This window comes from Manduca sexta, chromosome 25, assembly GCF_014839805.1.
Source record: "Manduca sexta isolate Smith_Timp_Sample1 chromosome 25, JHU_Msex_v1.0, whole genome shotgun sequence".
Lineage (NCBI taxonomy): Eukaryota > Metazoa > Arthropoda > Insecta > Lepidoptera > Sphingidae > Manduca > Manduca sexta.
Genome location: NC_051139.1, coordinates 6184053 through 6204704, shown reverse-complemented (window position 1 = coordinate 6204704; position 20652 = coordinate 6184053). Strand labels below are relative to the sequence as shown.

The 20652-nt window shown below is 36.8% G+C and overlaps 2 protein-coding genes across 4 annotated transcripts in view; one reads left to right on the top strand and one right to left on the bottom strand.

Moving 5' to 3' along the window:
- LOC115444972 (myosin-2 heavy chain) overlaps positions 1 to 9783 on the top strand; it is a 22587-nt gene extending 12804 nt beyond the window's left edge. For 2 of the 3 annotated variants that reach the window (XM_030170995.2, XM_030170997.2), the window contains exons 14-41: positions 6 to 188; positions 268 to 392; positions 465 to 609; positions 685 to 927; positions 1065 to 1218; positions 1294 to 1617; positions 1733 to 1893; positions 1987 to 2112; positions 2600 to 2824; positions 3050 to 3367; positions 3574 to 3745; positions 3820 to 3946; positions 4267 to 4381; positions 4505 to 4663; positions 4917 to 5138; positions 5220 to 5351; positions 5501 to 5665; positions 5802 to 5957; positions 6068 to 6166; positions 6672 to 6824; positions 6909 to 7046; positions 7316 to 7476; positions 8266 to 8383; positions 8481 to 8587; positions 8705 to 8864; positions 8936 to 9036; positions 9200 to 9320; positions 9397 to 9783. In XM_030170995.2, coding sequence (XP_030026855.2) covers positions 6 to 188; positions 268 to 392; positions 465 to 609; positions 685 to 927; positions 1065 to 1218; positions 1294 to 1617; positions 1733 to 1893; positions 1987 to 2112; positions 2600 to 2824; positions 3050 to 3367; positions 3574 to 3745; positions 3820 to 3946; positions 4267 to 4381; positions 4505 to 4663; positions 4917 to 5138; positions 5220 to 5351; positions 5501 to 5665; positions 5802 to 5957; positions 6068 to 6166; positions 6672 to 6824; positions 6909 to 7046; positions 7316 to 7476; positions 8266 to 8383; positions 8481 to 8587; positions 8705 to 8864; positions 8936 to 9036; positions 9200 to 9320; positions 9397 to 9459 — 4473 coding nt within the window. In that variant the 3' untranslated portion in view covers positions 9460 to 9783. The remainder of the gene's footprint in view (positions 1 to 5; positions 189 to 267; positions 393 to 464; positions 610 to 684; positions 928 to 1064; positions 1219 to 1293; positions 1618 to 1732; positions 1894 to 1986; positions 2113 to 2599; positions 2825 to 3049; positions 3368 to 3573; positions 3746 to 3819; positions 3947 to 4266; positions 4382 to 4504; positions 4664 to 4916; positions 5139 to 5219; positions 5352 to 5500; positions 5666 to 5801; positions 5958 to 6067; positions 6167 to 6671; positions 6825 to 6908; positions 7047 to 7315; positions 7477 to 8265; positions 8384 to 8480; positions 8588 to 8704; positions 8865 to 8935; positions 9037 to 9199; positions 9321 to 9396) is intronic. The other variant, XM_030170996.2, reaches the window with a different exon arrangement.
- Positions 9469 to 20652, bottom strand: LOC115444974 (cullin-associated NEDD8-dissociated protein 1). Its single transcript, XM_030171000.2, has 24 exons — positions 20396 to 20652; positions 20144 to 20313; positions 18782 to 18995; positions 18445 to 18579; positions 18106 to 18263; positions 17700 to 17862; positions 17328 to 17501; positions 16625 to 16733; positions 16187 to 16320; positions 15901 to 16061; positions 15413 to 15618; positions 14549 to 14742; positions 14179 to 14307; positions 13971 to 14102; positions 13651 to 13822; positions 13071 to 13219; positions 12680 to 12849; positions 12256 to 12454; positions 11934 to 12053; positions 11648 to 11785; positions 11313 to 11501; positions 10756 to 10999; positions 10332 to 10478; positions 9469 to 10119 (listed from the first exon to the last, which is right to left on the bottom strand). Exons 1-24 carry the CDS (start codon positions 20435 to 20437, stop codon positions 9986 to 9988), a joined length of 3783 nt encoding a protein of 1260 aa, XP_030026860.2. The 5' UTR covers positions 20438 to 20652; the 3' UTR covers positions 9469 to 9985.

Sequence of the window (20652 nt, the reverse complement as noted above, 5' to 3'; positions counted from 1 at the left end):
AACAGGAAGCTGGAGTTCTGCGACGAAAAGTTGAAGAATTGGAACAAGATAAGGATTCCCTAAAGAAACAAGTTAAAGAACTTACTGATAAGGTAACAAATGCAGCAACTAAACCAACCAATAGTACTGCGAGTCTCCGGCGGAATACTGCCACCAGTAACAACAAGTTGGCTGAAGAGAGAGTCAAAGTTTGTACATTCCTACATTGCGATTATTTTATTTTATTTGGTTTAATCACAAAAGTCACATAATTCTCTGAACTTGCAGGTTTTGGAGGACGAAATAGATGAATTAAGAAAAAAACTAATTGAAAAAGAAAGGGACTGCGAAAGACTGCATGCTGAACTAAGTCTTGCACAAAAGAAACCCAAAGCATCTCTTATAAAGAGCAAGTACGTACCAATAATAAAATTTAAAATAATATACACTAAGTATTTGTTATTTTTAACCTCAATATGTTCCAGATCACTTGACGCCAATGATCAACAAAACGTAGACTTAAAGCGACAACTTCAAGTAATAGAACAAGAAGCAAACGTTTTAAGATCAAAAACACAAAGCTTAGAAGCTGACAATGAAAAATTACAAGCCGAAAATAAAAAGTTACAAGTACGTTGTTCCGTTACATTCTGAATATTTTTAATTTAACAAAACATAACCTTAAATTCTGTTTTTCTGTTTCAGTTATTGAAAAATGCTAAATCATTAAAATCTGATAAAACTTTAGAACAAAGCTCCACTAAAATAACAAAATTAGAAAAAGATCTCAAAGAGGCCTTGGATAAAATTAAGGAATTTGAAAATAAGGAAAAAGATGATAAAATAGAGAAAAAAGTTAGATTTGGAGATGAAATAAATAAAAAAGACTCCGAATTACTTAAAACAAAGCAAGATGAACTCGACAAACTTAAAATAAACTTAACAAAAGTGAGTATTACATATAAAATACTTCCATGTATCTAAATCATACAAAATATGTTTTGGATTTGTCGGTACTTAATAATCATATAAGTACGTCATATTAATGATGTTAATAATTAGTTCATTTTATTTTGTTAACACAGTTGGAAAAGGAAAATGCAAAACTTCAAATGTCACTAAAAGCATTGAAAGATGATGCAATCAAATCTTTCAAACCTAGAGTCTCCAAAAAAGTTACAGATTTAACAACTAAACTTCAGTTAAAAAGGATGGTGGAAGAATTGGAAAGCGAAATTGGTAATGTAACATTTCCTAAACTTTCCGTGATGATTTTAATTGAAATGTTGTAATGTCGTGAATATATTATTATAGGAGAAATGTATGTTGTAATGAAGAATGCTGGACTTTCTTCTAATGAAATTAATACCAAAATACAAATGGAGAAAGACATTGAAGACATCAGATCCAAACTATCTAGAAACGATTCAGAGTTTACTAATGAGAAAAACCGGCTGCAGACTGAAATAGCAAGACTAAAAGATCTGAACATTACTCTAGAGAAAGATAAAAATGTGTATGTTGACAAATGTAAAACGCTTGAAACAGACAAAAATACTGCAACAACCAAATACAATACTCTACTAGAAGAAAAGAAAACTTTGGAATCGGAAATTAGTAAACTGAATGCTGATTTAAGTAAGTATCATAAAACTGCCGTGTATAAATTGATATTTATGCTTTATACATATAAATGCACGTAGGATATGACTATTAACACTTGGACAAATAAATCTTTTTTTACACGTTACAGAAAATGCGACATCCCTTCAAACTACTATGTCAGATTGCATGAAGAAAATAGAAGACCTTAAGAAAGAAATGGATGTTAAGGATAAAGAAGTAGAAAAACTCAAAAAACAGTTAGAGAACTTAACTAAAGCAGAACAAGATAAAAATAAGCTGCTTAAAGAGGTAACAAAGCTTATTAATTATAAATAATTAATAATGATTATAATCAATAGTAATAATTATCGTGAATTGCAAAAATGTATTGTTTATTTTAAGGTTGGTGACAAGACAAAGAAAATCACTGATTTGGAAAAGAAACTAAAAGAGAGTGAGGAAAAACTTAAACGATTGGAAAAACAGCTATCAACAAGAAAAGATCGTGTTACAAAATTAGAAAAGGAGGTATGTGGTTGATGAATTGTTTTTAAATAAATTTATTCTTTAAAAAACAACATAATATGTAGATTATTTCTACATATTACAATCTTTCCGTACTCAACTATCATATTTTTCTTACGTCTTATATTTCCATCTTTACTATATTAAAATATAATAATACATTTCAACTGTATCATATTAATTGTGTATGGATGTCAACATAAAGTAATATTTCATTTCTTTTATAGTATCTATTAATTTTTTCTTTATTAACATTGGCCGTGTTTGCCCAAAACTGTGTGTAATAATATTATTTTTATATTATGTTATAATAAAATTTTATAAGCATATGAAATGCGTATCATAAACATTGGATTTCAGTTATATTCTTTCAATTCGTTGATCATAACATAACAATTAATTTCTCTAACGATCTATCTATGACAACTTTGCAACTGACAAAATTAACCATTATCATGAATGTTATATTAACTTCTATCTCTTAACATAGCTCTCTGAAGAGAAGGGACAAGTTGAAGCCCTAGCCAATTCCCACAGACGATTATCCATTGAGTACACAAGCGAAAAAGATGAAATGCAAGCCAGGTTCATCAAAACGGAGAGTAAACTTATTACTTTGGAAACCGACATGAGGGATATGAAATCAGAATATGAAACTAAGATTTCTGAATTGGAATCAACTATAGCTGCTAAAAACACTTTAATAAGTCAATTGGTATATTACTTTAAAAGTTTTATAGAGTTCTCCCCCAAGGCATGCACCCTTAGGTTGTTTATAGAAATATAGTGCGTGTTATACTGCCCTCGAGAACAATATCGTGTAACTGCAAAAGAAACACCGCGCATGTGTTTTAAGACATAGACTAGATAAAATAGCTAATTTTGCTTCCTTACACTATAGGTTTAAGCAATAAAATTATAACAATGTTCTACATTCCAGGAAGATTCTTTGCGTGATAAATCTGCCAATAAGCCTGGTGAAGCAGTGTCGTCTGCGGAAATGGCAGAATTGCAAGAAAAATTAGAAAAAGCAAATAGAGATCTTGAAGAAAAAGAAAATGAGTTAACAAAGGCTAAGCAAGAACTCAGTAACACTGAAAATGAACTTTCTTCTCTGAAAACAGAAACATCCCAACTGAAATCTGATATAGCAAAATTAGAAAGTTTGAAAAAAGAACATGAAAATAAACTGCAGGCTGAGAAAAAAGAGTCTAATTACTGGGAAAAGAAAGCTGCTGATCTTGACACAGATTTACAGGTATTTGCGTTCATACATACATTTAACACGCAAAACTATAATGACTGCTCTTAGATAAAGACTCCTAAAACTATTTAAAACAGGTTATGTTATGATATATTGCAAAGATAAATGAAACATAATTTAAAGTTCTCTTAAAATAGGCGTACAAATGAAGTATACTACATAGAATTTATGTTAACCATGTTTTACTTCTGGCTTTTCAGGCTGAAAAGAAAAAGGTGGACCGTATACGATTATCTCATGACAAAGATATTAAAAACAAAGAAGCGGAGTTAGCAACACTCAAGGGCAAACTTAAAGTGCTCGAACAGAGCTCTGGCGTAGGAGCGAAGAAGATAGCAGACTTGAAGCAAGAATATGAGGAGACCATTAAAAGTTAGGGCACTTTTAATTTTTATAACCAAGAGTAAAATTGTGTATAATAAATATTTCATTTGTATTTATTACAGAAATGGAACACTCGCTTGCTGTAGAAAAATCTGAATATGAAGAATTAACTAGCAAGTACGAACTACTGGAAGAAGAGCACGTAGTAACTAAAGCACGATTGACTGTAGAAAAGGAACAAGCTCAAGGGTAAATGATAATACTAAATAATTTATACTCTATAGTAGTATTGTACTAATTTTGCTGTCTCGGTGGCGTAGTTGTATTAAGAAACTACTGCACTGTTAACGTCTGGGGTTCGATCTCCGGGTTGATTAAATTGATATCGGGTTTTTCTGCTTAGTATCAGCCTGGAGTCTGGTATACGTGTTCGATATGGGGATAAGCTGCCGCTATGGCATCGTGATGAAAAGTGAGTGCGCTAGTTGCGCCTCTGCCTACCCCTTAGAGCACAAAAGGCGTAAGTGTGTGTGCTCAAATTTCAAGTAAATGCATGCGTTTATTTTCAGAGAATTATTACACGTACAGAAAGAATTAAATGCAGCATTAGCCGAAATAAAAACACATCAAGAAAACACCGAATCACAGTCTACGGCGTGGAATAAAGAGAAATCCGAAATGCAGGTAATGTTTTTCAATCTTCCATCTCTTGCTTCCTCTAAAATAACGATGGGAGATCAGTGTTCTTTTATTATAGCGGTGTATTATAATACCCATCTGTAATTCTATAATTTATTATTTCAACAGAGTACAATAGCATCATTGCAAGAGCGCCTGTGCGGTGGTGGTTGGGAAGTGGAGCGCGCTCGACTCAACGCACGGCTCGAGCAGCGCGAGCGCGAGCTACGCGCCGCCAACGACCAGCGCGACGTGTTGGAACACCACCACGACCTCGCCAAAAGAGAAGTACGCACCTTATTGCAATACTAGAAATTTTGCCAATAAGAGTAGAAGATAGCAGGCAAACGATCTAACAGCATATATTATAATAGATAGATACATCTTGCAGATTCTTAAGTGTCAGGAAGTGAATAGGCATTAAAAGGATATAAATGATAAGTAGGTACTTATTATTCTATAATCACAGACGAAATAGAAAGTGTTCAAATTTATCTTTTTTATTTAAATTGTTTAGTTATTTACTCTTTCGGTTATCTAGTTGGAAGAAATACGAAAGAAACTCGAAGACTATGAAAAGGTGTCAAAAATACAAAGGAACTTAACAACCGAAAATGCAGAGCTGGAAAATGAATTAACAGCACTGAATACAAGACTAGACCAAGCAGAGAAAGCGAGAAAGGCCGAATTAGCGGAAACCAAAATGAGATATGAAGGTCAAATGAACACGATGCGAGAAGAATTAAAATCATTACACAACCAGGTAATAATTTACAACTTGCTACAAATATTCAGTGTTCTTTTAAATATATTTGTGGATAATAACTACATAATGATGTTTTAGGTTTCAAGATTTAGGCGAGAAAGGGACAATTACAAACAAATGTTGGATGCAGCTCAAAAGTCGATATCGGAAATGAAGAGTGGTGATAAGAACGCCAGAACACATAGAAACTCTATTTCAAGTACAGATGAGGTATGAGGTACACGAATGATGTATCCACATTTAAATTCGATAACCCAAACTAAAACTTTATGCCTTCAAAATCTAACTTTGCCCTATTATTTCATAGATAGGTATACCGTATGCGCAAACACAAATAAGTATAAGTGTGTTACTTGCAGGAAGAGTACCGTAATAAGGTAGCAATGTTGGAGCAGCAAGTAGCGTGCCTTGAGGACGAACTTTGTGAATCAAGATTGCTGGCATCCAAGCTCAACACAGAACTCGTCAGTGAAAAGTCTGCTGCGGAAGTTCGTTTGGCTGAAATGCAGTCGAGACTTAATGAGGTAGGATATTAAATAATTTTTCGGTGACGAAATTATGTATCTGAGACGCAGAATATTTTGTTTCGAGATGTGACAAATCTGTCGTGTTGGACAATAAGGCATTTTTATGAAAATATATGTTAATTTATGATTCCAGTATGAAGAAGACCGGTTGGTGTCATCAGGGCGCGCGCGAGTGGCTGGTATGGCGTCGCGGCTGGAGCTAGCATGGCATAAAGAACGCGACGAACACCAGCGGTTATTACAGGAGACTTCCACATTGGCCAGAGATCTTCGGCAGACATTATTCGAGGTTCGAAATCATCTATGAGTTTAATCTTTAAGTTTCTAAGTTTAATGAAAACACATACGCAGGTTTTATCCATACCATCCGGTAAAATTATTTTGTAAACATATTTTTAGTTGGAACGCGAACGAGAAAAAGAAAGGTTAGATATGAAGAGAAGAATAGAACAACTCAAGAGAACTACGGAAGACGAAACAGAAGAAGCCAAGAAAAAGGTTTGACGTAATTTTATATCTACTTAGTTAAAACCCTGAAGAAATATTTTTTTATTGCTTTGAATGAGATGATCTTGCCGTTCGCCTGATGGTGAGCGATACGACCTCCCATATACAGTACACAATCCGACACCTTGAATTACAAAGTATTGTTTGGTATTCCACTGCGCTCGCCATCCTGAGACGTGAGGTTATGTCCAGTATTTACACTGGCTACAATGTCCTTCAAACTGGAACACAACAGTGACTACACACAGGCGGAATCTCACATATGAGAGACCTACCACCAGGAAATGTAACTTTATAATCTAATACCTACTTCTAGTATATGACCTATCCGCGAATATCAAAATTATGAATGAACACATAACAATAACTAAAGCTATTACTGTTGTATGTAAATGAACGGATCGACATATATGACAAACTTCTAGAGTGCTCTTTTTGCACTTTTCAGAAAGTCCAGATTTTCTTAAAAGACTAAGACTATGAGTTTGTATTTCAGGTGACAGAATTACAGTGTGATTTGTTAGAGCTACGCGATGCTCACGCCAAGCTACGTACAGCGAACGAAAAACTCCGTCGTGACAAGGAACGACACGATAGAGACAGAGACCAAAACAAATTGCTAGTTGCATCGCTCAAGAGAGCACAGCAGGTAAAGGAATCATAGGAATCAAAGTAGATTCAACATAACAATGACTTACATCAAACTACTTTTAATTTATTCTTGACTTAACAGGAGGACGATAGAACAATAGCCCAACTTCTGGAAACTATTGAGGATCTCATGAAACAAAGCCCAGATCTGTTCCGCGTTGATCCACATGTCGTACCTGAGAAGTCACTATTAACTCCTACACCTCCACGAAGGAATAGAGTAAGTTAATATTGTTTAAAAGAATACCTAAACTACATAAATTACAAAAAGGTATGACTGGTTAAAATTTCCTTATTAATACTTACACACGTTTCGTTACTTAATCCATGAGATAATAAAGATATTACCAATTAGTGAAAGCAAGCATGATAAAGCATTATATTGCCATACTTTACCAAGCCAATGCTTACTTTTATCTAAGTAATACTTAGACGAACTGTTCACCGGTTCGTTTATAATTTTTCATAAATAAATTCTACCGTTTCAAGTCATCTAAATCAAGATCCCGTTCTGCCACGCCGGAGAACGGAGAGGCGGGCGGAGTAAATGATGCCAAGGCTACTGCGGCACGGCTTCGGAGACTCACGGACGAACTCCGGGCGTCACGAATAGCAGAGAGACAACGAAGACAACAGCCTGGCATCAGAAGGTACTACTTTAACACACACACTCACGCCTTTTATCCCCGAAGATGTTGGCTAAGACGCAACGCGTGCACCCACTTCCCGCCGTGTGTATATCGTCCCATGAAAATGGATTCGCCTACACGCGAACAAACTCTAGGCTGATACTAAGTAGGAAACCCCAATATCCCAGCCCGACCCTTGGATCGGTCTCCAGCACTAAAGTCCTACTGTAATAAAAGTATGCCACCGAGGCAGTCTAACCTACTTATTATTTTGCTTTAATAATTATAAAACAGCGTAATCGCTTAATCGTTTTTATATTTTCTCCCGATGTTTCGAAGACTTTGCAGCCTTCGTGGTCACGGGGCGGACTAGACCGAACTGGATTGAAAAATAGTTTAATTTTAATAACTAACGTACGCGTAAACATAAGAAACATTTTCACTGGAGAGTCCTTTTAGTATAACGCGGTAAATTACCGCATGGGGATTGTCCCCAAATACGGGCATGGTAATGATTACCGCATGCGGGACCTACGGTATGCTAGTGAACTATCTCACAATGGTCTCTCCTCTTAAATGTTCGTAGAACAATTCTATGAAAACATATAACATGAAAGACCCACTAGTCTAACGAATCTAATTAAATATCCTCCTAATTCCATACCAAAGCCCATGGGAGTGTGCGATTATCGCAACATAGCCAATTTTGACCATGATAATATAGAACCTGTACAGTTAATGGAGTGGCTGTACTCGATGATGATGATTATAGTAGAATATTAAAATATACGCTCGGCACTATTATTTCAGAGCAATGTCGACCGAACCACGTGACACGTTATCCGTCACGCCAGCATCACGTACGCCGTCGCGCGCTCCCTCACACAGTAAACGCTCCATCTCACTGGAACAAACTACTAAGGAGCATGTACGTACACAATATTTAGAAGTAATTCTTGTTTTTCTATATAACCAAAACATACAAAAGCTTTTTTAACACATATTTTCACACGTTTTTAAAACAGAGCGCGATATGGAAATCCGTGGACGAGAGTAGCGTTTCCTCGATGCAATCTTTGGATGGTGACGATGTGCGCACCTTTACTATGCAACGAGATACCAGCCTCGACAGGTACTATTTTTAATTTTATTACACATACATAAATATACTAACCAATAAAATATATATCAGAAGCCTTTTAGCAGACTAAAATTATGTTTCTAAATTAGAATAATAATTTATTTGCAGTCGCTTGTCTGGCGGTTCGACACAAAGCGACGTGGTACAAGACAAGAAGAAAAAGAAGAGCATATTTGGCAAGTTGAAGAAATTAACCAAATCTCGCTCCATCGACGATCAGATTGATCCTGAAATTGTAGAGTTTAGGCCTATAGGCACAGTATCACAGGTAATTCATAATGAGGTAAAGAGTTTTTCAAATTAAAATAATACTTTTGTAAACTGATTATTATTTTGTAGGGATCCGATTCAGATATGAGTACTGCGGGAAGCAAAAGAGATTTAAGAGGCCGAATCTCAGGCATGTTCAGCAGAAAAGGAACACTTTCACGTGGTAACAGGCAAGTGATATTTTTGTTGTAAATTATTATTTAGCACGATCAACAAAAGTATTCAAAATATTTTCATTAGCATTGATAATTACCGAACTGTCAGTTCTTTACTGAAAGCTATAAACAGGACTTCATAATATAGATAATGAATTGTGCTTTATGTGTATGACAGCAAGGAACTGAGTCCTGAACGGCCGGCGAGTTCCATGGCTAGTATATCGAGCAGCTCCACGCGGCCGATACTGCGCAACTCCAGCAGCAACACTCTCACGCGCGCCTCACCAGCTAAACCGGTAATAATAAACCTATTGCATAATACCGTTTCACAGAACCATTATTTTAATTTTATAACCGAATATGAATTTCCAGAATGAAGTTACAAGTTCGAGAGCCTCTAGCGCTACTCCGGCGACGAAGAGGAAAGGGAAATAAGTTACACTGTTTTTCGCTTCATTATAGTATATTTATCCAATTTCCTATGATTTTCCACATAGCATGTAATATCACAATACATATCAATATAGTGTAACTGTTGATTTTATCGAATGCCGAACCTTTACTATGGACGTTGAAACTATTTGTCTACAGTTACCAAAACGCAGCCACCAAACCGCCACATTACGTAGCGTGGCGGTCCATTTATACCAAAGTCCTTAGTTACCCGAGTGATTGAGCATTGCGAGAATTTGTGTTAGGTACTATTCACTGGTTTGTAGTTAAGTTCTCTTGTTCTATAATAAATCTGTTGATTGTAAAGTCTATTTTATTTCAATCATGCCATATGGAATTTATATTATAGGTGAATTTCAATTTACATAGCGAAAATAATATCATTTCTTATAAAATTGAGACAAAAATATACCAAGACAAACCAAACTAGGTGCCGCTTCAATAGCTGTCTCATAGAGTAAATGCGGAATAAGTATTGTGTGGAACGGAGAGCGGGAGAGTGCAGTGGCTAGCTCTGGTCCATAAGGTTCGAGTCCACGCTGGCGGCGCCGCTAGAGTCCTTCAGGATCGACTCGAAGATCGGCTGCAGTTCTGGGAACGACTTGATCTGGGTCACGAAGTCCATCAGATGGGGATTTTTGTCTGAAATGAATACAAAAGAATTTAATTTTATTATATAAAGCTGCCTTTCTTGAAACCCATTATTCTATTGTTAGTAACTATGTGTTGACCAATAGCCATGGATAATTTTTAATAAAATTTTAGCAAGAATATAACTCCCCATTTTGCAAAGTTAAAGGTTAGTATTCTGCCTAAATAATCTTATATAAGACTACAAAAATAATAGGTCTCACCTGCTTCTGGTATTTGTAATAGTGCGGCGGCGGCACGTAACGCCGACCTTTTTAATTCGTCTTGCTTCTCGTATTCTTGCTTCACAGAATTAGCCTTTACCTTCATGGTGCAAGTTGCTCTAAGTGGTTCTACTAAACTTTCTAGCCCTGAAAATAAAAATAAAAATTAAACTCTAATCAATGAACCCTTCGATGCGGCAACGGCATAATTGTCGTCGTTGTCAGTTTCAATTATAATTATTAAGTAAAATTAAAGACATATAAATTCAGCTATTACCAAAAAAAAATATCTTGACCTAAGCAACAAATTATAGAACTTCTTGCTCTCTATAATATACAGTATGATTTAATATTATATTTATAATACACAATATCATAAAAACGACATAATATATAATTGATTCATATTCATCACTATACATACTCTGTAAAACGACAGCGGGGCATAGCTGAGCGAGTCTCGCGCACATGAGGTAAGTGAGCATCTTGATGTCGTAGTGGTCGCGCAGGCCGTCCTCCACGTGTCGCAGGAACTCGAACACGTCGAGCCGGTCCAGGCACGTGCCCAGCAGCGTGTACATGCACTCGAACGCGGCTTTACGTAAGTCCAAACCGTCGTCTACGGAGTGCTTGAATGGACCCATCTCCACCTCGCGGATAAGCTCTTTCTGTCATGATAAATAATGTATAGTAAAATATATAATTGACGTCTAAAAGAAATAAATAATGTTTTTTGTAAATTAACGAAACTTATGACTGGAGGAGACGATATCGCCTTTTCTGCCGACTTAAACGCGAGAGCCGGATATGTGAATTTACTATGGCCCTAACAGCAATATAATCTATATTGATTGATTGCACCACTTTTAAATTCTAGAATGTTGCATCGCGTTCACGTTGTGGTTATTCATGTGGAGTGATAATCACTTCGCATATCTAACCTATTTTTAAGTAGTGTGAGTGCGTGCGCAGGGGGTGTACCTTGACTTTGGTCTCGGCGTAGATGGTGGGCAGCACGTGCGGCAACAGGTCGCGCACGAGCGAGGGCTTGTTGTGCGCGGCGGAGTTGAACGCGACCAGCGCCACGCGCCGCACGCCCAGCGCCGGGTCGCGCAGCGGCACCAGCAGCTCCGCCATGCACCCGCGCAACAACGGGTCGATCGCTTGCGGCTACAAAACAATAACGCAGTATTGCTGATAATAAAACATAGTACAACGACAAGAATAAGGTCTTTGCACAAAAGTGCGACAATAATATATTACACTACAAATACCTATAATTTATGTCATGAATTTAACAAAATGGTAAAACCCACCTGATCTGAAATAGTGAATTTGACAGCAGTGACCGCAGTTGTCCGTGTGAGTGGTTCAGGAGACTTCAAAAACTCCTTTAAATGTGGCAATAATTCTTGTGGTTCTAATAGACACAATTTTCCTAAACATTCTGCAACCTGTAGATCAAATATTTTTTAAGAACATGAATATCAAAATTAACTACACACAATGACATGCCTGATACTTAAATAAAACAAGTTTTTTTTTTCAATAAGCTGAGATTTCTTACTAAAAATAAAACTATCGTAAAGTCATATTACTTACTACATTACGCGATCCTTCCTCTGCACATTGACAATGCTTTGACAACTGAACCCATATTTCGGGGATAAAAGGTCTCAAGGCCTCAACTCCCTCTGGGGTACATGACTCGCATGCAATGATCTACAACAAGAACATATTTATGCGTGACAAATACTGTAAACACATATTTAAAATATGAAGTATAACATAAGAACAATGATAGAATGATTTCTATATAATCCATTTAAAAATTATATTGGGTTAACACGCCACGCGTTTTTCAAGGAATGATGAGGATAATTTCAACAACGTTTATGATAATGATTAAGTGAGCAACACTAACCTCTCTAAGTGAATGCAACAGTAGGTATTGTCGTTTGGGCTGCGCTTCAATTTCGCCCAATATGAAGGGCAGGAACTCGGGCAGATTGCCCACCGCGACGGAGCCCAGCGCGTAGCTCGCCGCAGACTTCACTTCTTCAGATGACGGAGTGAATGAGTTCAATAGCACCTCTTTTAAGTTAGGGATGGAACTTAAATCTCTGCAAACGATACAGTTTGATCAGTGTTATCGAATAGTTTTATTAATTTCTTATATTGGTACGCATACAGTAAGACCTTTACGAGGAGATATTTTGAAACAGTATTTGCGCTAATCAATGTATTGTGTCATTGTCTCACAATTTATTTGATAAAAGAAAGTGACAAAACTACGATTATAAAATCAATTCTCGATTATTGGTGTGGTGGTACACAAGTAGGCTTACAAATGTCTTCCTATTTCTGCTAATGCTAGCAGCGCGAACATGTGGTGCGCATCAGAAGGCGGGTGCGCGGCGTCGCGCAGGAACCCACGCACCGCCTCGCCTGCTTCGTCGGTCTCCGAGCCCTCCGCCACCACCACCGCCGCCACACACTTCGCCAGCGAGTGGAACGCCTGACACGATACAAACAAATGTGGTCATATTCCTCTAATACATAATAATACGCTATTGTTGATACAATTATTCAAGAATTTTTATTTTAATGAATATTTTCATTAATATTACATTGGGATTTTATACTATAAAGTCAATATCTATAATGCATCAAAGAAATTTTATACAATTATTGTAGTTTATAAGTACATAATTATAATTAAAAATAGCGCATGTATACCTGTTTGATGTGATGCGCGGTAGCGTTGTGGTCGTGCACGGCGTGCACGGGCGCCACCAGCAGCGCGAGCAGCTCGTGCCGCGAGCAGCCCGCCACGCCCGCGCCCACCAGCGCACGCAGCACGCCCAACATCGCCTTCAGCGCGCCGCCTGACCACAAACAACACGTTTTACTTAGTAAGCCATCATCAATTCAGACTACAAATATAAATATTTTATTTAACCTTAGTATTTACAATATTACAAATATGCAAAAAATCAATGCATTAAGTTAGTCCTGTATCACATGATTTCAACGTTATCTGTAACATTTAGGAGTAAAAAAATTCGCAATCTTATCACATATTCAGAATACAAATATGTTACATTAAAAGGTTTTAAAAATTTACAATGGATAAAGATATGAATAAAAAATTAATTAGTGTTTTACTTCTAACAACGAAATTGACACTTAATACGCGTGATAGTGTTCTAAGGCTGATTACAATGCATCAGGAGCTTTAACACCCAAAATTGCTATGATAACTTTCAAACCAAAAGCTGTTTTTTCAATATAATCGTTGCATGTGTGTAGTGTGTACCCTGCAGCAGCGGCGACTTGGCGAGCGCGAGCACGTTGGGCGTGAGCGCGTGCCTCGCGTCGGCGGTGAGCGCGGCGGGACAGCGCTCGCACGCGCGCCGCACCACCGACAGCGCCGTCTGCGCGCAGTGCAGGTCCTGCTCGCTCACCAGCGCCGGCACCTCTGTCACCACCTGCATCGCACACACACATTACTAAAAGCGTAGTATATATATGAATATAAGATAAAATATACTTTCAATTGTTGTTGTGCCCTGCCTATCATAGTCAAATTTAATTATATAAATGTCATAGACCAATTACTTAATATTTTAAAATTACCTTGCTCAGCAGTTCTATGCTAATTGAGTTACTGTAGTTTTCGATGAGAGTATCCAACAAAACTAGAGTGGAAAGCTTCAGTGCCCTCTGATTTTTCCTTAAGAAAGATCCAAGTATAGGAACAGCATCAGACTAGAACAAAAGTTTAGTGTTATAACATTATGCACACATTAAAGGCCTATTCCATTTTATAAAAAACAAATCTTACCAAGATGGGTCTCAAATCAATCCGCAGGGGAGATGATGCTATTTTAGTCAAAGCTTTAACAGTCGTTAATCTCGTGATTTCGTTACGTAACCGCTCCAAAAGTATTGGTAAACAGACAGGAAGCTCATTCTGTAAAAAAATACGTGTTTAAATCATTCTTCCGACTAAACTCTATTACTATTATAATCAATGTTAGCTAGCTTAATTTGGTAATAGCAAATAGAGCTTTGAAAGTACCTGGTACCACATGAAATATATGAATGGTATTTGTTATAATTTGTTACAAGTTACTAATTATAACCTGCAAAAGTTTAAAGAGGGGTAAGATAAACGCAAACAGCAAAACAAGCAATAATAAACACTGTATTACCTGTAAATAGTCACCAAAGTGGCAGAGCAGCTGTCCGCAGGTGGCAATGGCGCGCTCCTTAACTTCCTGATCCATGTCAGTGGCGCGCAGGCGCACTAGCGTACACTCGTACATCGCCGGAATGAACTGCTGCAGCTCCTCTGGAGGCGGCTCCAAGTGAACGCGCTCTTCACCCTCTACGCCTTCCACATTGTCTATATAACATAATATTTGTTACCTTCAACTGTGTCAGAATAGCTTTTGTAATATCCATAAATTGAGCCAAAAATACATAAAAATGATATAAGGCCAATCTTGGAATACACATATAAAGTCTAGAATCCCTACGCCATTAAGGACTTTGATCTTAAGAAAATACGATACAGCTTGACAAAAGTTCCTAGACCACTAAAACATCTTTTGTATGAGGAATGTTTGAAGGTCGTCAAACTCACTACTTTACAATATCGTAGGACTCGTGGTAATTTGATTGAGACATTCAACATCTTAAATGGGTACTATAATTTCCATAAAATATATAGGTAAAATACAAATATCCACCACAGGGGTCACTAGCTAAAAATTACCACTACCAGATCTCAAAAGAACCCTCACAAACAGTTTCTAAGTAATAGAATGCTCGAACTGAATTTAAAAAAAAAAATTAGAGATTAATTAGATTCAGGAGCTTATCAGTTTCGTATAACTGCTTGTCTGATAATAAATAAATATAAATGCATAAATTTCATATTATTTCAACATATTATTGAGAAATATTAATACCTAAATTGTATATTGTATCTTGCCCTACCCGAATTTTATAAACTTTTGCCAGTTTCAAGTTCAGTACTCATGACATGTATTCATACTATATCCAGTACGTACCGAGCGGCCGCATGACCTTGACAAGCGCCTGCAGCACGCGCAGCGCCTCCGCGGTCACCTTGTAGAAGGGGTCGTGCACGCACGCCAGCACGGCCGGCAGCAGAGCCGCCACGTGCGGCCGCATCGCCGCCGCGCCGTGTCCGCGCACCAGGCACCACACGAACACCAGCGTCTCGATCTTCATCGACGAGGCCGTGCTCTTGTCACTACAGTAATATAACGCGGTTTCTAATTGTTTTCAAAGATCACGTGTAATACCCAATTTACCGCCGTTTTAAATAAACGTATCTTCACATTTTTCGACCCATCACGAAAATAGTCTACTTTGAACAAAACAATTTTTTACATGCTTACAAATGACATTTTGATTGGCTTATTCTCTTAATCGAATCCAAGATTCAGATCGTTTATTGAAAAAGGCCGTCAGCGTAATCTTTATGGAAAATAGCATTATGATGCGGCAACGTGCACAGTGTGTAGGTACTGACGTGAGCGGTGGCGTGAGCGCGCGCAGCACGCGTGCGACGTGGTCGGCGAGGCAGCCGGGCGCGGCGGCCAGCAGCTCGCGCAGCAGCGCCAGCGCCGCGCCGCGCGCGCGCACGCTGCGGCCCGCGATCACGCGCAGCGCGCCGCGCACCACGCATCCCACCTGCACCACAAACACAACACAAAACTAAACTACACCATTGTGCGTACACACTTCCTATCGGACACCTTGACGTACTACACAATGCATTTTAGTCAAATAAACAACTAAGGATAATAAAATCTTACCCTTTGCAGCAGTAAGGCTTGTGGCGAGTTCTCGGCCGGAGTTCCAGACATCTGCAAGGCAGGCGGTGGTCGAGTGGCGCGCAACAACGAAGTGTACGCGCTAAGAATATCGCACTTTACATTTTCCTCGCGCTCTGATAAAAAAAAATTAAAATAGATATTTTTAAAATGTCGTAGATATTTTAACCATGGTTACTAAAATAACATAGAGACTCTTCCTTACAGCGAGATTGAAGACCAGATGCAGAGGAAACCAAATAATCCAGATTTGTAGAAGTTTATGAGACCACTTCGTATGTTCTTTATAATATTTTACACAATCATAATAATAGGCTGTAAATGCCTAGCACTTAGTGGAGTTACGCAAATGCCTTAATAGAAACCTTGGTCGGTTTTCCGATTGCTAACTTAAGACGTATGTCAATGTTTATACAAAACCTTTGAATCTTGCAATGAGAGCAGGTGACACTGTTTGATACATTTCGGCGAGGAGTTCATGGCGCGTTGAGATTACGGATTCCAAGCACTTCGCAGCAGCGCGTCTGACCTGTAACGAAGTGATTTATTTAATAAGACAAAAATGCGACTATAAGGTTCTAGGTTAACAAAAGCAGCTCCATATTAGTTGGATTTTGGAAATATCCTATAGTAGCTTTTGCCCGCGGCTCCGCCCGCGTAAAAAAGGTTATCCGGGCTAAAGTTTTCCGTTATAAAAATCACGCTATACATTTTCCCAAACTTATGTAACCTGAGATTAGCGCTTTCAAACAAACAAACTCTTCAGCGTTATGTAATAGTATAGAAGTATAGAAGTATAGATTATTTGATTAAAGGCCAACGTGTATACAATTCTATATTTTACATACACTATTTTGGTCAATAAAGTAAATTACAAAATTTCTCAAATACTCACACAGGAAATAAGTAAAACGTCTAGCATTTAAAGTAATAAACAAACTATACAGTACCATCTCTGGGATCTCACAAATATTTAAGATAAAAATTATGATGAGGCGCAGTTCCGATCACGTCGTTTAAATTGGCGCAGGTTACGTATACCATAAACGCCACCATGATATGCAGAAGCCACCTAAAGTAAACAACAGTTCTATAAATGATATGTATACAGTCCATTACTAACCTTCCAAGACATATCATCATCATCCGAATATTCCTCGGAGTCAGACTCGGGCTCCGCCTCGGGTGTGAAGGACTCGTCTTCCATCTCCTCGTCGTCGCCGTCGCCGTCAGCTTCCTCATCCTCGTAGTTGTAATTTGGATCGTATGTTATCATTTTGAGGCAGAGGTCGATTATCTGGCAAAGTTAAACAAGTGTTTATAAATTGGGTACATTTGTGTGCCATCTTCAATAAAAAAAAACACGTTTTCATTTATAGGAAGCAACTTTATATTACTATAAATTAACAATATCTAAGACACAATTTGAGAAAAATTTCAATCCACTTTAAAAAATTCACAATACCCCTTAAAATGCAAAATTTAAATCAGTTACCGTCGGTATATGCGGTTGCACTTCCTTAGGACATTTGAGTACAAATGCCTCGAGTGCTTGTAAGCAATGTTCACGCAACTCCTCGTCTGCGTCAGTGGAGTATTCTAAAACTTGCGGCGCCACACGCCAAAGTTGTTCGCCAAATCTGTGTCCTGCTTGACGACTATGAACAATTTTATAAATTATATTTTATAGAAACAAATATTAACCATAGGTAACCTTGAGGTTAATAATAATTATTATAAAATTACTCCCCAACTAGAAATTAATGCACAATAGTTTTAATATTGCATACTCATCATTTATGTATAAAAAAAGACTACAGTCAAAATGTTGTCAAACAAAACTATTATAATTTTTATTAAAACAAAATTAGAACCAAATAAAATTTAATATTATATCTTACCAAATAGAAGCAATACACTGTATATGAGTGCGGCTAACATTGGAAGATGTAGATGAACTCAGACCCTCCAGAAGATGATCTATGAGTTTGTTGTAAAGTGAAGCATTGCATGACATCACCAGATGTGACAGGGCAACAATGGTGCGCTTCCTGACAGCCTGCACAAATACAGCAATTATAGTAGTTCAATTTATTACCATAAAAATAAGTGTTCATTTTTAAACAAGATAGTGAAACTAAAACAAAGTATCTTAAACAATGCTTTAATGTAAAAGAACTTTAAATTCATTTTGCATAATTTATTACAAACACTCTGAATGGCATTAAACATGTATGTACCTGACGTGGAGAGGCGAGTTGGGGCAATAATGAATTTAGTAGCATAGGATGGAAAGATATCAACAGACCACCAAATCGGCTTAGTAAATCTGCTAAGATATCCAAAGCCTCCAATTGGACGGAGACATCTTCTTGCTAAAAACATACCAAAACAAATATTATTATTATATTTAATAAATGTATTATAAATAAAACTTTTTATTGATAAATTAGCACTCAATTAATTAAACATAAGATTAAATTAATAAGATATAATATGTATTGTGCACCAAAGATGATATAATAATTCATTTTGATATAAATCAATAGTTATATGTATTACCACTCTATGCCTTACCTTTTCTATAGCACTGCTTAATTTTCCAGTAATTTTCTTACAAACGTTGGCAGCTAGTGTGTTAGATCCTAAAGGGAGTTCTGATATAACAGTTTTTAGGCCAATGCTGCTAATATCCCTGAGCTGTTCCGTGTCTGAGAGCATATTTGCACATAGTGTGTCCACAATGCCTTCCACTTGATATTCCTTTACTTTATTTACCAATGGACCCAAGCTGTAATTGAAATCATTGTAGAATAGAAAACAAATGTTGATAAGATAAGAAAGAATGGTTCTTAATATAATTGTGACTATTAATGTGTAGTGGATGGAGAAGAAGATTCTCTATTTATCATTAGAAAAACTATTTTTTGTTTGCAATTGCTTTAACTGCAATTGATATGTTATAAATGCAAAACCTCATAAAAGTGTGTGTTAGAAGTAAATGTAGAAACTGCTGGATGGATATGGATGAATTTCACTCAGATTTACCAAATCCTGGATTGGCATACAGGCCACTATTCTTTTGACGCACATTATAATATGCTTTAACTATTACACTTCAACAGGATTTCGATGCCAGAATATTTACAAACAAAACCTAGCAGTTGTATAAAAAGTTAAGAAATAATAATACAAAATGATGTGTTTATTCTTTTTGAGTATGTTCTCCTAGGTGGTAGTTGGCATACTTTACCATTTTTTACTACTATTAAATTCCCTATCTGAGACAAGGCCCAGTTTATCATACTAACTATGCTATGCCATTACTGATAATGGTCATCTAAATTCTACTCCACTATACCATTTGTAGATATTTTTGTTCTTCAAAATAAATGTCAAATAAAAGTCATATATTTGAAGGAAACACTATTTTTAGCAATACACCATTAGTCTATGATTTATACTTAAGAGCACTGGATCAATTTGTAATGTTAACACAGTGAAGTATTCCTTTATTTTAAACAAGATAATATACTTTTATATCATCTTTAAATAGCATGGCTAGAAAATATCAAGTGGATGATCCGATAGCATGAGCTCCACCACTCCATTTCAACATCCATAATGCTAGAAATGCTAGGTTTTTCCAGCTCCTTTTATCACAGACAGCTTACAAGAAAGAAGCCACTTTATCCTAGCAATCTACAAACAGTTCCATCACTCTTGTTAAACCGGGCTGGGCTATTCCTTCTGTAGACAAAACTTCACACAGGTGTGACTTAATTACTAACAAAATTATGATATTAAATTGGTTAAGTGGTAATATTAAGATGAACCGAAACAAATAAAACCCCGTTATCAGTTTCTTAAGTTAAACAAAAAAATCTATGCATTGTGATTTGTGAATAACCTGCAATTGAAATTGAAAACCTGACTTACCATTTTACAGCTAAATTTTGAACTTCACCATTCTTATCTTCCAGCAATCGGAGGAGCATCTTCACGACTTTTCTTTCAGAGTCATCGTCGAGCTTGATACTGTCTTTTTGTAACTCGGTCATCAAATCATTGGTTGCCATGAATCTGAAGTCTTTGTCATTAGAGGTCATCTAATACATAGAAAGTTCTGAACATCAGTACACCGTTATCGCCACAATAAATATAAAGAAAAGTATAAATATACCGGCTCACCTTCTCCAAAAGATGTGCAATATGATAGGAAACATTAGCCATTTTGCAATAGATTCAATTTTTATATCACCACAGTTAAACTTTGACAGCCAAAAAAAGAAGGATAAGTTGATAATATAACAAGAACAACTAACGAACAAAAAAATAAAACATTTGGATGATTTAAATTCGAGAAAGAAAATCACCGAATCGAAAGCTCACTTCATCAAAATGCCTCCTATTTTTGCCAGTCTTGTATAAATGTTGCCAAGATTAGA